Source organism: Pristiophorus japonicus, chromosome 22, assembly GCF_044704955.1.
Source record: "Pristiophorus japonicus isolate sPriJap1 chromosome 22, sPriJap1.hap1, whole genome shotgun sequence".
NCBI classification, from domain to species: domain Eukaryota; kingdom Metazoa; phylum Chordata; class Chondrichthyes; family Pristiophoridae; genus Pristiophorus; species Pristiophorus japonicus.
The window spans coordinates 51,519,413-51,536,919 of record NC_091998.1 but is presented as its reverse complement, the minus strand read 5'-3'; the positions used below and the strand labels follow the sequence as shown (position 1 = coordinate 51,536,919).

General features: G+C 51.0%; 1 protein-coding gene across 4 annotated transcripts in view; it reads left to right on the top strand.

The window, feature by feature from the left end:
• LOC139234761 (anthrax toxin receptor 1-like) overlaps positions 1 to 17,507 on the top strand; it is a 246,144-nt gene that overhangs the window by 112,112 nt on the left and 116,525 nt on the right. For 3 of the 4 annotated variants that reach the window (XM_070865452.1, XM_070865451.1, XM_070865453.1), the window contains exon 12: positions 2,114 to 2,192. In XM_070865452.1, coding sequence (XP_070721553.1) covers positions 2,114 to 2,192 — 79 coding nt within the window. Of the gene's footprint in view, positions 1 to 2,113; positions 2,193 to 13,062; positions 13,226 to 13,378; positions 14,375 to 17,507 lie in introns of those variants that run through there. The other variant, XM_070865450.1, reaches the window with a different exon arrangement.

Sequence of the window (17,507 nt, the reverse complement as noted above, 5' to 3'; positions counted from 1 at the left end):
CTCGATTAGATTCCAGCCTGTAACTCACTCCCGAGTATCCATCATTCCATATCAGCATAGGCAGTCCCTCGAAGGGAGGATGACTTGCTTCCACACCAAAAAGGGATGAGGTCACAGGTGTTTCAATGAAGGATGTAATATTCCAGGTCCCGAACTACATGTTGAAGGGTGGAAGATGCCTGTGCGTGGATTTTTTTAACGTGGGGTGGCCGTTGCACACCAGCCACCACACGGGCTCGACAGAGCGAGATCTTGGTCCAGTAACCAGGACGACTGGAGACCAGCTCTGCTGCACGGACCTAGTGCGCGCACATATCGCAGTGTGTGCTGGGCCCGTGCTGCCCCTGGGCCCTCGCCTCTTCTGGGCCGCGAACTCTCACCTCTCCTGGGCCCCGATCACATCGCTCTGCAATCTTTCGCTGCTCCTTCGCCCCGACCTCGCCGCTCCTGCTGTACCTGCCCGCACTGCAGTCAGCCGTCGCCCTCCTGCAGCAGCATGCGCTGCTCCCTGCAGTGGTATACCACCGCACGCTGCTCCCTCGAATGGCCCAGGCCTGCTGATGGTCTTCTATATATAAACCCTCTGAACCCCTCATTCAGATTCCAGCCTGTAATCACAAGATTTGGTATTATCAAGTGTTCTCACCTAATCAACGCTGCCCAATTCGTTGAGCACAGAGATCGATAGCTTTTTGGATATAAAGGGAATCAAGGGATTATGGGGATCAGGCGGGAAAGTGGAGTTGAGGTAGAAGATCAGCCGTGATCTCATTGAATGGCGGAGCAGGCTCGAGGGGCCGAATGGCCTACTGCTCCTGTTTCTTATGTTCTTAATTCTGAAGATTTGCAGGGGGTTATTTTTGAAATGTCGGCCTGTCTGTAGATGAAGAGTGAGAACGAGGGTTTTAGCTTCAGCAGGGAACTAATGAAGGAGCTGGCCCATTGGCTTCATGATACAGACTGCTCAGTCATGGTTTTTTCCCTTTGCTTTAATGGGTCAAAGAACTTGCAGCTGGAGCCCACAGCGCTATTGATACTACCATGAGGCTACACCTTGTTGCCTGACAGCGGAGTGTTCTTTGGGGAGTGTCGCTGCAGGGGTTAGTGCTCAGGGTTGGACAGGTGTCTCAACAACACAGGCAACCCTGTTTTCCTGCATGATATGTTGGACTTGAGACACTGCAGACAATAGGAAAACGATCATTAACTGGGTCTGTGCTCAGCACCAAGCCAGAATGTTGTCCTGTGGGATGAGCCCATGGCCTTCTACTGAGAGAGACAGTGCAGTAATTCATCACTGCGCTGTGCTCAGAGGTAACAGTGTTATAATTCATCACCACATTGCAGTCCCAGGCCGCTTCCACTGTTGCAAATCTCCTCCTTAACCTGCAGTGGATTCCAGCACAGTTTTACATACAATTTTAGTTCTTTACTTCGAAGCAATTCTTTATTATGTACTTGAAGTGATCCAAAACTCGGAAGCCAGTGTCCTAACTCACACCGCGTCCCGCTCACCCATCACCCCCTGCGCTCGCTGACTTACATTGGCTCCCGGTTAAGCAACGACTCGATTTCAAAACTCTCATTCTTGTTTACAAATCCCTCCATGGCCTCGCCCCTCCCTATCACTGCAATCTCCTCTGCTCCCCTCCCCTGAGATGTCTGTGCTCCTCTAATTCTAGCCTCTTGTGCATCCCTGATTATAATCGCTCAACCATTGGTGGCCGTGCCTTCTGTTGCCTAGGCCCCAAGCTCTGGAACTCCCTCCCTAAACCTCTCCACCTCTCTACCTCTCTTTCCTCCTTTAAGACACTCCTTAAAACCTACCTCTTTGACCAAGCTTTCGGTCACCTACTGTAATTTCTATGTGGCTCGGTGTCAAATTTTTGTTTATAGCGCTCCTGTGAAGCGCCTTGGAACTTTTTATTAAAGAATAGATTCATAGATGTTAAAGATGTTACATAAATATAAGATGCTGTTGTTGTTGCTGTATGTGAAGCACTTTAAGGACTTTAGAGATTGTAATAATCCAAAATATTTATTTTCAAATTAGGCTTGTTTATCTCTTGGTTGATATTGAGAGTTTAACAGAAAACCTTTTGTCTTCTTACAGAAAGGTATTCCTTCAGGTCAGCATGAACGAGGGTCTTAGCTTCATCTCTAGTTTTGTCACCATCACAACCGTCCACTGTGTGAGTAAAATAGACACGACTTAGAAACCTTACATTTGATGTCGCCCTCTATGGGGATTTCCGTCTGTAGAATTTAAATCATGACATTTTTCTCCCACACTCGCGGGCCCCCAAATTGAATTGTCTCCTATGTATTGACGCAATGATTTTTTTTAGAAGCAGAAAAAGGCTATTTGGCCCGACAAGCCTAACCCCTTTTAATTGATCTCAGTCTTGCCTCCCCTCCTTTTATATGGAGTTAGGTGACAGTTCAGCCATAATCTCATTGAATGGCAGAACAGGCTCGAGGGGCCGAATAGCCTCCTCCTGTTCCCATGTTCCACCATGCATGTTAAAGTCTTCTCTCTCCAATACAACAGCTTGTTTCCCTCTTGAACCCTTTCCAACAGTGAAGACATTTCCTGGATCAACTTTGTCAATTCCTTCGTATTTAATTCCTGCATAGAGGAACAAGTTCAGTGCTGTTTTCGGGGGGTGAGGCGAGTGATGGGGATCGGAATTTCCCCCCTTTCGCTCCTTTCCGTGCAATGTCCGGTCTTTACTTACCTCATCCCTGAGGGAGGGTAAGAGGCAACCTCTCTAACTACAGGAGTGTTGCAATTACTGAGATTACTGACTGAATGTAGAGCAGATAAACAGATCATTCCCGTTGCTGGAAGCTGAGTATTCTTCAACCACAACTTGGCATTACCATAGACCAGTTCCCGGGATCATGACAGAGAATAGTGGCCCCTCCTATTATCCATACTCCCATTTAATACGAGGACAATACTTTGTCTGAGATGCTATCTCACTGTGCAGCCTGCTTACACCAATCTTTTGCTAAATCAGCCTCACAGCGAAGAAAGATTAAATGCAATTCAGTTTATTTATTATCATACTTGTGATATATCTCTCTGTTGTTTGGCTGGATCATCCACCAACAAAAATTTCAGCTAGGGAATCCAATTACCCGGTCCTCTTCGCCAATGTGATATACCCTTACGACATCACTAAAGCACACACACTCAATCTGAAATTTGCTTTTATTGTCAAAATCAGAAGTTGCATTACCACAGTAGTCCACTAGGTGAGCGCTATATTACAATACTTGTCTTCATGACCATGTTGTGATCATCGCTGTAACATAAAACAGTACACTTACAACATAGAAAGTGCCTCATGATGTCTATCAAAGGAAATAAACCGGGCTCCATTTGTGTTTGAAGAGTTAAGGTAGGTGACTGAAGCCATGAAAAGAAAGAATTAGATTTACATAGCGCCTTTCACGACCACCGGACGTCTCAAAGTGCTTTCCAACCATTGAAGAACTTTTTGGAGTACAGGCACTGTTTTAATGGTTGAAGAAGTATGTTTTGAGGAAGCTTTTAAAAAGGCAGGGTGAGAGAGAGAGAGAGAGACAGCGCAAGGCTGAAAGGTTTAGAGGGAAGAGAGTTTCAGAGTTTAGGGTCAAGACAGCTCAAAGCTCTACCATCCAGGGGGAGTGGAGGGGGAAGGAATGCACTGATGATCGGGGGGAGGGGGTGCACATGCTCGCAGACACAGCCAGGAGAAGCCTGCAAATGTAGAGGCAAGGCAGTGAGGGTGACGGGTGGGGGGAGGGAGGGGGGGGTGTGGCGGGAGGAGCGGGGACCTAAATGTAGAACTCAGACTTTGAATTTGATCTATTGGGAGCCAGTGGATATCGGGTGGGGGGGCTGAGATGATTGCGGAACGAGAATTAGTCTGCCACAGGATGTGTGAAGCCAAGTTTGCGACAAGTTGGAGTTTGTGTCAGGATGGAGCTCGAGAGGTGGACAAAGATGGCATTGATATGATGTGTGATATCATCCACCAATGTCCATTATCCACTGGGACTGGGAGGTTGTTGGAGGTTCTACTGTATATTCAAATCTAATAAGCTAAAATATTGATGTTACACCGTTGGCCTAAATTGGCCTGGGTTTTTATCTGGTTTTTGTCTCCCAGGAGATCACATGGCTCCGGTTGGGGTGGAGTGTAGAATGTTTCAGTAAAAGGCGTGTCACAGTTGTGTGTGGTGGACTGGTTGGGCTCGGTGCTCTTTGCCTTTCCGTCATTGTTCATAGGTTTATATGTAACCTTTAGGGCTGCTGATCAAGGGCCATGCGGCTCTTTGTTGGCCGGCACAGACAAGCTGGGCCAAAATGGCCTCCTTCTGCGCTGTAAATTTCTATGTTTACAGCGCACCACACATAATAGTGGATACATGGATATCCTTATATCCATAGGATATAAGACCATAAAAACATAAAAAGTAAGAGCAGGAGTCAGCCATTTGGCCTCTTGAGCCTGCTCCACCATTCAATAAGATCATGGCTAATCTGATCATGGATTCAGCTCCACTTCCCTGCCTGCTCCCCATGACCCTTTATTCCCTTATTGCTCAAAAATCTGTCCATCTCCGTCTTAAATATATTCAATGACCCAGCCTCCTCAGCTCTCTGGGGCAGAGAATTCCACAAATTTACAACCATCTGAGAGAAGAAATTCCTCCTCATTTCAGTTTTAAATGGCCGGCCCCTTATTCTGAGACTATGTCCCCTAGTTTTAGTTTCCCCTCTGAGTGGAAATATCCTCTCTGCATCCACCTTGTCGAGGCCCCTCATTATCTTATATTCTTCTGAACTCCAATGAGTATAGGCCCAACCTATCTTCATAAGTCAACCCCCTCATCTCCGGAATCAACCAAGTGAACCTTCTCTGAAAGTCTCCAATGCAAGTATATCCTTCCTTAAATACAGAGACTAAAACTATATGTAGTATTCGAGGTGTGGCCTCACCAATACCCTGTACAGTTATAGCAGGACTTCTCTGCTTTTATACTCCATCCTCTTTGCAATAAAGGCCAACATTCCATTTGCTTTCCTGTTCACTTGCTGTACCTGCATACTAGCCTTTTGTGTTTCATGCATAAGGACCCTCGGGTACTTCTGCACTGCAGCACCATTTAAATTATAATTTACGTTTCTGGATTTGGAATCAAAAGGCTGATGGAAGTATCAGTGATTACATCGTAGCATTTAAAAAGCTATCGATGCACTGTAATTTTGGAAACTTTCAAAACCGAGCATTACGGGATCGTTTTGTTTGTGGGGTGAAAAATGATGTGATCAGAAGGAAGTTATTGACGACGGATGACTTGACTTTTGAGATTGCTTGTCAGACAGCGAGGTCGATGGGCATAGCCGAACAATATTCCCGAGAATTAAATAATGATTATGGTCGTCAGTCAACCAAGGAAAATCACCTGCAGGTTCAAAGTAAAAGACGGGCATGGCCGAAAGTCTCAGAAACTGGAAATTCTACCAGAGCGTCGAAGTCATGCTATAGGTGCCTGGGACAACACATTGCTCAAAGTTGTCCATACGTGAAGGCAGAGTGTTTCTTCTGCAGAAAGACTGGGCATCATGCGAAGGCATGCTGACTGAAGAGTAAACAGCTTTTAAAGCTATGAGTCCAGCGTTCAAAGCTATTAGTAGAAATCCCAAGAGTCTACATGGCATGGAAGAACAACAACAGGACGAGGAGATATTAGAGTTAGACGTCATTAGGAGCACGATGTTAACGGACAGCGATTCGGAAAGCATCAAAATCCACATAGATGTTGCGGGATTCAAGATACCAATGGAAATTGACACGGGTGCATCCATAAGTGTAGTACCGGAGTCGCTGTACCTCGACAAATTGCGTGATTTTCAACTGGAGAAATCCAAGATAGAGCTGCGAGGCTACTCAGGAGAGACAAGTCTGCCTTACTAGGAAGAAATTGGTTGAGTTCACAAGCTGGATTGGAGTAAGATTTTCTATGTGGAAGCAAGATTTTCATCAACGGATGAGGTTATCAAGAAGTATCCGAAGGTGTTCTGCGAAACGGGCAGTCCGATCCAAGGCTTCAAGGCGAGTGTCAGGGTACAGAAGGACGCTAGATCAGTTTACTACAAGCCACGTTCCGTACCATATGCGCTCAAGGAAAAGTTGAGCAAGAACTCAAAAAACTAGAGACTGAGAACATTATATGTAAGATAGATCGATGTAATTGGGCTACACCCATTGTTGTTGTACCTAAGTCTGATGGTAAGGTAAGATTGTGTGGTGATTAGAAAGTAACCGTAAACCAGGTTCTAGAGGGTAATGTCCCCAATACATTGCCAAATAGAGAAGATTTGTTCACAACACTGACAGGTGGTCAAATCTTCTCAAAACTGGATCCTATGAATGCCTACTTACAGCTTGAACTAGATAAGGGGACTATAAATACTCATCTAGGCCTATATCAATTTAATAGGCTACCGTTTGGAGTGTCTTCCGCCCCTGCCATATTCCAAGGGGTGATGAATCAGATTTTGCAAGGTATCGAAGGGGTAGTATGTTATTTAGATGACACACTAATTTCAGCACCAAATAGGCAAATTCATAATAACATATTGAATGAAGTCCTCAAACAGCTAGAGAAGCACAGAGTCTGCTCGTAAGTGTGAGTTATTTAAAAACTCATTGGAGTACTTAGGGTACAGAGTGGACAAAGATGGTTTACATCCAACCATGGAAAAATTGGATGCAATTAGAAATGCATCCACTCCCAGGAATGTCACTGAACTTCGTTCATTCTTGGGTCTTTTGAACTATTATGGGAAGTTCCTACCAAATTTGGCTACAGTATTACATCCACGGAATGAACTTTTGAAAAAACAGGTCCACTGGAAGTGGTCAAAAGAATGCGATACAGCATTCAAGGAGTGTAAAAGCAAATTGGTAGAGAGCACCATGTTAGTTCACTATGACATATCTAAGGAGATTAAGCTAGCATGTGATGCCTCTCCGTATGGAGTTGGGCCAGTAATCTCTCATGTATTAAGTAGTGGGGAGGAGAGACCAATTGCTTTTGCTTTACGCACTTTCAGTGCCAGTGAGAGTAATTATGCACAAAAAGGGAAGCTTTGGCATTAATTTTTGGGGTCAAGAAGTTTCACAAATACTTGTATGGTCACAAGTTTACCATCGTTACGGACCATAAGCCCCTAACAGCAATCCTCCATCCAAAGTCCCCAGTTCCAACATTAGCTGCAGCCCGAATGCAGAGATGGGCTTTGATTTTGTCAGCATATACATATGATATCGAATACAGACGATCAGGTGATCACAGTAATGCTAATGCAATGTCTAGATTGCCTTCCCCATCACAAGTTACACCCAATAGGGAAGAAGTGTTTTATTTTTCATACTTTGATGAACTGCCAGTCACAGCTGAAGAGATTGGTAGAGCAACTAAGCGTGACCCAGTGATGTCAAAGGTGTATGAGTATATTGCAAATGGATGGCCAAACCAAGGTAACAAACAAAGATACACATCCATTCTTCATTCGTAGGAATGAATTATCAGTCGATAAAGATTGTATCAATTGGGGTGCAAGAGTGGTTATCCCAAATAAATTCAGGTCCAAATTATTCGGAGAACTCCATGACCAGCACCTGAGAAGAGTTTTGCACGCAGTTATTTATGGTGGCCAGGTCTTGATAAAGATATAGAGTACATCGTGAGTCAGCGTACGACATGTCAATCGGTAAGCAAGCAACCACCATCAGTACCATTACAGCCATGGAAATGGCCTCCCAGGGTGTGGCAAAGGCTACATATTGATTTTGCTGAGTTATATGAGCAACAATTGTTCATTGTGATTGATAGCCATTCGAAGTGGGTCGAGGTGTTTCCAATGTGGAAAATAACAAGTAAAACATTGGATATTTTACTAAAATTATTTTCTTCATTTGGCCTCCCTGAAGAGATTGTTTCGGATAATGGACCACAATTTCGTTCAGAAGAATTTGCACAATTCACGAGCAAAAATGGTGTGAAACATACCAAGGTTCCACCATACCATCCTTCTTCGAATGGTAAAATGTGCCCTCATAAAACAAATATTGGATCCAAATCGAAGGAAACGACAGTTGTCATTGGATCACAAATTGGCTAATTTTTTGATTACATATCGAAATACTCCTCACACAACTACTGGTAGAACACCAGCAGAGTTGTTTCTCAAACGACAGCCACGAACTAGATTCTCGTTGTTAAAGCCAAATTTGGCACAGTCCGTAGGAGAGACACAATTAAGACAGAAAGAGAATCAGGATAGAGGTAGAGTAAAAGAGAGAAGTGTGAAATTGAACCAGAAGGTGAGAGTGAAGAACCATCACCATAAATGGTTAAAGTGGTTACCATGAAGCGTGGTGAAGATATGTGGTCCTTGCACATATTTGGTAAAGATGTTTGATAATGGACAGGTTAGATTTGTTCATATTGATCATATTTTACCTACAGACATGGAAGGAGTTGAAGTCAGGAATGATTCAATTATTTCTGACTCATCAGATAGTTTTATTACACCAGTAGCAAATCCTAAATCCAATGTACTGGAAACAAATCCAGGAGAGAATCAGAATGAAAGTCTGAGTCCGAGTCAGGAAAACAAAGAGCCTGAAGTTAGAGTGAATTCAAATGAAAATCAAGGAAATTCCATGGAGGAAAATGTTCCTTAAGATGAGCCTCGAATGAGTTTAGATTCAACATCATGTTTGGAAGATTCTGTTCGAGAGCGAAGGTATCCTCTTCGAAACAGAAAACAAGTTGTAAAGTTAAATTTGTAAATATGGAAAAAAATAAGTTTATATCCTGTGTTATGTATAAACATGAAAGTTATGTATGATGTTTGTTATGATGGCTTCTTCATTGAGGAGGGAGAAGTGTAATGTCTGTAAGCTTGTAATGTTTGTAGCTCCACACTGTGGATGTGGATATATTGTGTACCGCAAGTACAGGGTTAATCATAAACAGAACTAGGCAGATTTCCGGAGACTTCTGAGAGAGCTGCCTGCCATGTTAGGAAGCTGTGTGTGCTGTGTTCTGTGAATATATCACACAGGGTAAAGAAGTTTCTTCTGAATTCCCTATTGGATTTCTTGGTGACTATCTTATATTGATGGCCTCTAGTTATGCTCTTCCCCATAAATGGAAACATTCTGTATCCACTCTGTCAAAACCTTCCATAATTTTAAAGACCCCTCAGCCTTCTTGTTTATATAGTGACCCCTTAGGCAATGAATTCCAGAGCTTGGGGCCTAGGCATCATTGGCAGTCCCTCGAAATTGAGGAAGACTTGCTTCCATTCTAAAAGTGAGTTCTCAGGTGGCTGTACAGCCGAATACAGGAATTACAGTCTCTGTCACAGGTTGGACAGACAGTCGTTGAAGGAAAGGGTGGGTGAGACTGGTTTGCCGCACGCTCTTTCCGCTGCCTGCGCCTGGTTTCTGTATGCTCTCGGTGATGAGACTCGGGGTGCTCAGCGCCCTCCCGGGTGCACTTCCTCCACTTAGGAAAGTCTTTGGCCAGTAATTCCCAGGTGTCGGTGGGGATGTTGCACTTTATCAGGGAGGCTTTGAGGGTGTCCTTGAAACGTTTCCTCTCCCCACTTGGGGCTAGCTTGCCGCGCAGGAGTTCTGAGTAGAGCGCTTGCTTTGGGAGTCTCGTGTGGGGCCTAGGCAACAGAAGGCGCGGCCACCGATGGTTGAGCGATTATAATCAGCGATGCTCAAGGGGCTAGAATGCCAGAATTGGAGGAGGGCAGACATCTCAGGAGGGGTGGTTGTGGGCTGGAGGAAGTTACAGAGATAGGGAGGGGGTGAGGCCATGGAGGGATTTAAAAGAAACACGGATCAGAACGGAGTTTGGGCAAAGGGTCTACATCCGAACCGTTACCCTGCCTGGTGCTCAGTTGCTGACGGAACCCGCTGCATATTTACAAAAGGATATACTTGCTTTGGAGGCAGTTCAGAGAAGGTTCACTCGATTGATTCCAGAGATGAGAGGGTTGACTTATGAGGAAAGGTTGAGTAGGTTGGGCCTCTACTCATTGGAATTCAGAAGAATGAGAGTTGATCTTATGGAAACGTACAAGATTATGAGGGGGCTTGACAAGGTGAATGCAGAGAGGATGTTTCTACTGATGGGGAAGACTAGAACTAGAGGGCATGATCTTAGGATAAGGGGCCGCCCATTTAAAACTGAGATAAAAATAAATTTCTTGTCTCAGAGGGTTGTAAATCTGTGGAATTCGCTGCCTCAGAGAGCTATGGAAGCTGGGTCATTGAATAAATTTAAGTCAGAAATAGACAGTTTCTTAAACGATAAGGGGATAAGAGGTTATGGGGGGTGGGCAGGGAAGTGGAGCTGAGCCATGATCGTACTAAATGGCGGAGCAGGCTCGAGGGGCCGTATGGCCTACTCCTGCTCCTATTTCTTATGTTCTTATGTATTTCCAGCCATTGCTGCTTGTCTTTCTCTTTTCCACACATTCTCATGGTGCAGCAAGAGGCAGAACAACAGGAATGGGTTTTATTCCAGCACAGGGAGTGATTGCAAGCCTGCGTCAAATTACAGTCAGCTGCTCTGTCAGTCCCGGCCTTGTCCAATGGTCACTCGGTTTTACACCCCAGTTTGAAGCTTGACGTAAAAGAGGGATTATTTTGGGGGTTTTTTTTTTTGCTTTCTCCTTGAAAGTTACGATCCTTTGGTGATTAAAATCACATGTGTTTCCACTCCAAACCTCCCATCTAAATCACAGGCATGAGGAGACCGTGAAGTCACATGATACCGTTCACAAAAACATCGTGACTGTACCCCCGTGAGTCACTTCTGTGTGCAACCCAAGTATGTTTAGCGCATGCCTCACAAGTGGACGGAGGCTTGCTTTAGTTTGTTGGGCAGGGCGCGGGGGAGGTAATCCAAAACTGCACAGGCCTCCTTAAAAGGCCAACATCTGGCTTCCAACCTCGTTTCGCATATTATGGAATGCAGCGTTACATTTAACCCTGCCTAGCTGTAATCGGGCTGAACATGGTGCAGTCACTCTTCAGCATTCCCGGTGGGGCCCACCACAAGCTGGCTTTTGTTTTACACCACGGATTCACCGCATTGCGGTATTTAGGTCGAGATTTCACATTCTGCATTCACAGCAGACTCAGCCTTTTGGAATACGGCAGCTCAACGGGGAAATTGGTACCAATTAAGGTTTCGACAGAGTGGATACACAGAGCGAGAGTGGGGCCAAGCTTGCCCACGCCTGAAACGAGGCAAACGCTTTCTGCCGTTCATTCATCATCATCATAGGCAGTCCCTCGAAATCGAGGAAGACTTGCTTCCACTCTCAAAGTGAGTTCTCAGGTGACTGTACAGTCCAATACAGGAATTACAGTCCCTGTCACAGGTGGGACAGACAATGGTTGAAGGAAAGGGTGGGTAGCGAGCCTGTTTTGCCGCACGCTCCTTCCGCTGCCTTCATTTGGTTTCTGCATGCTCTCGGCGACGAGACTCGAGGTGCTCAGCGCCCTCCCAGATGCTCTTCCTCCACTTAGGGCGGTCTTTGGCCAGGGACTCCCAGGTGCCGGTGGGGATGTTGCACCTTATCAAGGAGGCTTTGAGGGTGTCCTTGAAACGTTTCCTCTGCCCATCTGGGTCTCGTTTGCTGTGTAGGGGTTCCGAGTAGAGCGCTTGCTTTGGGAATCTTGTGTCAGGCATGTGGACAATGTGGCCCGCCCAACAGAGCCGGTCGAGTGTGGTCCATGCTTTGGTGCTGGGGAGGTTGGCCTGGTCGAGGACGCTAACGGTGGTGCGTCTGTCCTCCCAGGGGATTTTGAGGATCTTGCGGAGACATCGTTGGTGGTATTTCTCCAGCAACTTGAGGTGTCTACTGTATATGGTCCATGTCTCTGAGCCGTACAGGAGGCCGGGTATTCCCATTTATTACCGACGCCCTCAAAGCCTCCTTGGAAAAAATGCAACATCACCCACCGACACCTGGGAATCCAAGGCACAAGACCACTCAAAGCGGAGGAGGAGCATCTGGGAAGGCGCCGAACACGTTGAGTCTCTTCGCCGGGGGCACACGGAAGCCAAGTGCAAACAGCGGAAGGAGCGCACGACAACCCAAGCCCCCCACCCAACCGTCCCTCCAACCACCGTCTGCCTGGCCTGTGACCGAGACTGTAGGTCCCACATTGGACTCATCAGTCACCTGAGAACTTGTATTTAATGTGGAAGCAAGTCATCCTCGACTCCAACGGACTGCCTGAGAAGAGATGCAGCGGCCATTAGCGGGAAATTCAGCATTTTTTTGCTTGAATAAAGGAGCGGAGCAATGCTAGCGGCGGGAATAGGCAATTTGCAGCGGTGCGTGGGCGGAGCGTCCGATTGGACCGCGAAATTCAGTTGCCGCCGATTTACTGCTGACGAGCCAGCTGCTCCCTGGCCGGCTTTACCGGGGGCTGGGCGTGAAAATCGGCCCCGAGCTCCGAATCGGTTGCTGGCGAAGGCGTGGCGAACCTGGGAGGCGCAAGGGGGGCCGAACCCGAGACCCTGATCGGAGCCGTGGAGGGCTGGAGGCTTGTGGTGTACCCCGACACAGGCAGACTGACCCGCGCTGTATGTGTCAATGCCTGAGAGAGAGAGAGATCGCTGCGGGGGTCTCGGGGGCCTCCGTTCATGACCGCACCGCAACCTAATGCCGAAAAAGGCTCAACGACATCATCCGACTGATGAACGTGAGTACACGATCTCCAGCTCCTCACCTTCCATCTGTGGGCCTCTCCTTCCGCTTCTCTTATTTCCCACCTTCACGATATAGTGACTGAAGCGTCATTTGATTGGTGAGACCTGTATATATAGATGTGTGTGAGTTCCTGCAATGGAGGTTCCTTTTCATCTCAGAGCGACACCTGCATGTCATGGATCCACACTTGCACTCATTGTCAAGGTCACATGACACTGCTACTCAGGCAAGCTTTATTTGCTTTGCAGGCCAATGTATCTCACAACCATTCAGAGCAACAGAGGACTGGTGAGGGCGAGCCAGGGAACCAGCAGCTCGCTCCTCTGGAAGAAAGGGTGCAGAGGCCAGTGGGCCCACAAGTTACCTTCCCTGTGGCCGCCGGTTGTGCCGATCCCGCTGTGGGCAGCATCGGTGAGTGAAGGCCTTCCTTTAATGCCATCCCTCTCCCGGAAGGTCCAAGCGCCCACCTGCGCGTTTGTTTCCGATTGTGCGCAAGTTGCAGGCTGCGCGGTGCAATGCCCTACCTCACCCTGACGGGAGCCCTTGTATTTTTTGTGATTGCAGGCGAGAGCCCGAGTGCGAGCCAAAGCGAGGGAGGGACCCCTCACGGCACTGGGATCCACAGCCGGGACGACAGCCTCGAACCCATCCCGTCTAGTGGCGGCACGCCCAATGAGGCCGAGGAAGAGGACGACACTGCTGGCAGAACCCCGTCACTGCTCCCTACCCTCGCACGCACCAGCTCAGATACTGGGAGTACGCGGACGGGAATGTCAGGTTTAGCAGCGGGTGAAGCACCGGGTACGAGCGGGCTACAGCAAGGTGAGGGGCAAAGAGAACCTCGGGTGCCATCTCTCAGGGGGGCGGGTTCTGCTGCAGAGGACCCAGACGAGCCCATCGATGTTGGAGCTGATGAAAGAAGGACGGAGGCCATGCATTCCCAGATGTTGGGGGCAACGGCAAGGGTGTCGGAAGGCCTGCCGCAAGTGGTCAAGAGCGTGGAGGAGTCCGCCTCCCGCATTGCGGACAGCTCTGCGCGCACCACGGCGACCATCATTGCTGGTGTGCAGGCGATGGTGGGCTCCCAGAGCGAGCGCACGGATCCGGCTGTGATGCCGCGTGTGCTGGGTGATGTGGCAGCTGCCATTGCCACACAGGCGCGAGGGAGCCAACGTCTGGGTGCCGCCCTGGAGAGGATGGCCGCGGCCCTGGAAGCTCAGAATGCTCTCATGCGCTCCCAGCAACAGGCCACGGAGCGTCTTACTGCTGTCGTCTCCGCCGGCATCGAGACTGTGTCTGCTCTCGTGCAGTCTCGGCCAATCCCGACTGAACGTACCGAGAAAGGGGCGGCCCAGTCTGCAGCTGGCCCCTCCGGGGCCAGAGCTGGCCGAGAGCGTCCGAGAAGAGCATCTGTAGCTTCTACACCTGAAACACATCAGCCTTCCCAGAGCCATGGTGCAGCCACAGGAGAGGCACTGCGGCGTAGTCCGAGAATAGGTTTGCGTAAGAGAGGTTAGAAGGAGATGCACAAGGCTGATAAATGATTATGTGTATGTCTTGTTGCACCATTATTTGTTGTGCAATAAATCTTGACTTAGTGTTTCAATATCTGTGCAGGTCTCTCATTTCACTGTGGGCAATGACGTGTCAAAGAGCTCATTGGGCTGGCCATGGAGATGCAAAGGGTGAAATGTGCATGAACTCATTGAAAATGAACAGCAATTTTTGGAAGGTTTTGTGATTCCCTTGCAGGGTTTGGATGGCAACACTGCCTCCTGCATAGCCGGCGACCTACATCCTGGTCCTCCTCCCCCTCCACCTCCTCCTCCTCCTCCTCCTCCTGCATCTCCGCCTTCTCCCCCTCCTCCTGCACCTACCCCTCCTCCTGCACCTCCTCCTCATCCTCCTCCTGCGCTTCCTCCTCCTCCACCTCCTCCTCCTCCTCCTCCTCCTCCTGCACCTACCCCTCCCCCTGCATCTCTACCTCCTCGTCCTCCTCCTGCTCCTCCTCCTCCTCCTCCAGCACCTCCTCCTCCTCCTGCACCTCCTCCTCATTCTCCTCCTGCACTTCCTCCTCCTCCTCCAGCACCTCCTCCTCCTCCTGCACCTCCTCCTCCTCCTCCAGCACCTCCTCCTCTTCCTGCACCTCCTCCTCATCCTCCTCCTGCGCTTCCTCCTCCTCCTCCAGCACCTCCTCCTCCTCCTGCTCCTCCTCCTCCTCCTCCAACACCTCCTCCTCCTCCTGCACCTCTACCTCCTCGTCCTCCTCCTGCTCCTCCTTCTCCTCCTCCTCCTGCACTTCCTCCTCCTCCTCCAGCATCTCCTCCTCCTCTTGCACCTCCTCCTCCTCCTTCTCCGCTTCCTCCTCCTCCTCCAGCACCTCCTCCTCCTCCTCCTGCACCTCCTCCTCCTCCTCCTGCACTTCCTCCTCCTTCTCCAGCACCTCCTCCCCCTCCTGCTCCTCGTCCTCCTCCTGCACCTCTACCTCCTCGTCCTCCTCCTGCTCCTCCTCCTCCTCCTCCAGCACCTCATCCTCCTCCTGCGCTTCCTCCTCCTCCACCTCCTCCTCCACCTCCTCCTCCTCCAGCACCTCCTCCTCCAGCACCTCCTCCTCCAGCACCTCCTCCCCCTCCTGCTCCTCGTCCTCCTCCTGCACCTCTACCTCCTCGTCCTCCTCCTGCTCCTCCTCCCCCTCCTCCAGCACCTCATCCTCCTCCTGCGCCTCCTCCTCCTCCTCCTCCTCCTCCTGCGCCTCCTCCTCCTCCTCCTCCTCTTCCTGCGCCTCCTCCTCAGGTGGTACTGCCGCTCCGTCCTCCAATGGTTGTGCCCCTCATGATTGCCAGGTTGTGAAGCATGCAGCAGACGACCACGAATAGGGAGAGCCGCTCAGGCGAGTACTGCAACACGCCACCAGAGCGGTCCAGGCAACGGAACCTCTGATTCCGGCTTCCGATGGCTTGCTCAATGATGCACCTGGTGGCTGAATGAGGGTGGATGTACGATTGCTGCTCAGCAGTCCTGGCGTGGCGAAGGGGTGTCGGCAGCCAGGTGCACAGTGGGTAGCCCTTGTGTCTAAGGAGCAAGCCGCAATCATGGTTTGGGCCAGCAAAGACTCCTGGCACACCCGTCTGATGCAGAATGAAAGCATTGTGGCTGCTGCCAGAATACCGGGCATCAACCAACACGATCTTGCAATGGTGGTCTCACACCAGCTGCACATGAAGGGAGTGGAATCCCTTGCGGTCTCGGAAGATCTCGGGATTGTTCTGTGGCGCCCTCAATGTGACGTGGGTGCAGTCTGTGGCATCCTGCACCCTGGGGGCGCCCGCAATCCTCACGAATTCAGTCTGCCGCTCCAACCTCTTGTCCCTGCTCATCAGGAAGAATATGTAGTCCCTCCTCCTCTCTTATACAGAGCGTCGGTCACCCGACAGACGGAGCAATGCTTGGTGAACTGCGAAATGTTTGAGATGTCTGCTGTAGCAGCTTGGAAAGAGGGAGTGGGGCGGGAGTGGGGGAAGCGGGGAGGGAGTGGGGGGAGTGGGCCGGGATTGGGGGGAGCGGGCCGGGAGTGGCGGGAGTGGGGGTTGTGGGGCGGGAGTGGGTGAGTGGGGACAGCGGGGTGGGAGTGGGGGGGAGCGGGGTGGGAGCGGGGGTAGTGGAAGGAGCGGGGTGGGAGTGGGGGGGAGTGGGGAGAGCGGGGTGGGAGTGGGGGGAGCGGGCCGGGAGTGGGGGGAGTGGGGCGGGAGTGGGGGGGAGCGGGGTGGGAGCGGGGGTAGTGGAAGGAGCGGGGTGGGAGTGGGGGGGAGTGGGGAGAGCGGGGTGGGAGTGGGGGGAGCGGGGAGGGAGTGGGGGGAGTGGGCCGGGATTGGGGGGAGCGGGCCGGGAGTGGCGGGAGTGGGGGTTGTGGGGCGGGAGTGGGTGAGTGGGGACAGCGGGGTGGGAGTGGGGGGGAGCGGGGTGGGAGCGGGGGTAGTGGAAGGAGCGGGGTGGGAGTGGGGGGGAGTGGGGAGAGCGGGGTGGGAGTGGGGGGAGCGGGCCGGGAGTGGGGGGAGTGGGGCGGGAGTGGGGGGGAGCGGGGTGGGAGCGGGGGTAGTGGAAGGAGCGGGGTGGGAGTGGGGGGGAGTGGGGAGAGCGGGGTGGGAGTGGGGGGAGCGGGCCGGGAGTGGGGGGAGTGGGGCGGGAGCAGGGCGGGAGTGGGGTGGGAGTGGGGCAGGAATGGGGGGAGTGGGGCGGGAGTGGGGCGGGAGTGGGGGTAGCAGGTCGGGAGTGGGGGGAGCAGGCCGGGAGTGGAGGGAGCAGGTCGGGAGTGGGGGAGCGGGGTGGGAGTGGGGGGAGTGGGGAGAGCGGGCCGGGAGTGAGAGGAGCAGGCCGGGAGTGGGGGGAGCAGGCCGGGAGTGAGGGCAGCGGGGGGAGCGGGGTGGGGAGAGCGGGGCGGGAGTGGGGTGAGTGGGTGCAGTGGGGGGAGCGGGGTGGGAGTGGGGGGAGTGGGGGGAGTGGGGCGGGAGCAGGGCGGGAGTGGGGGGAGTGGGGCGGGAGTGGGGCAGGAATGGGGGGAGTGGGGCGGGAGTGGGGGGAGCAGGTCGGGAGTGGGGGGAGCAGGCCGGGAGTGGAGGGAGCGGGGTGGGAGCGGGGATAGTGGAGGGAGCGGGGATAGTGGAGGGAGCGGGGTGGGAGTGGGGGGAGTGGGGAG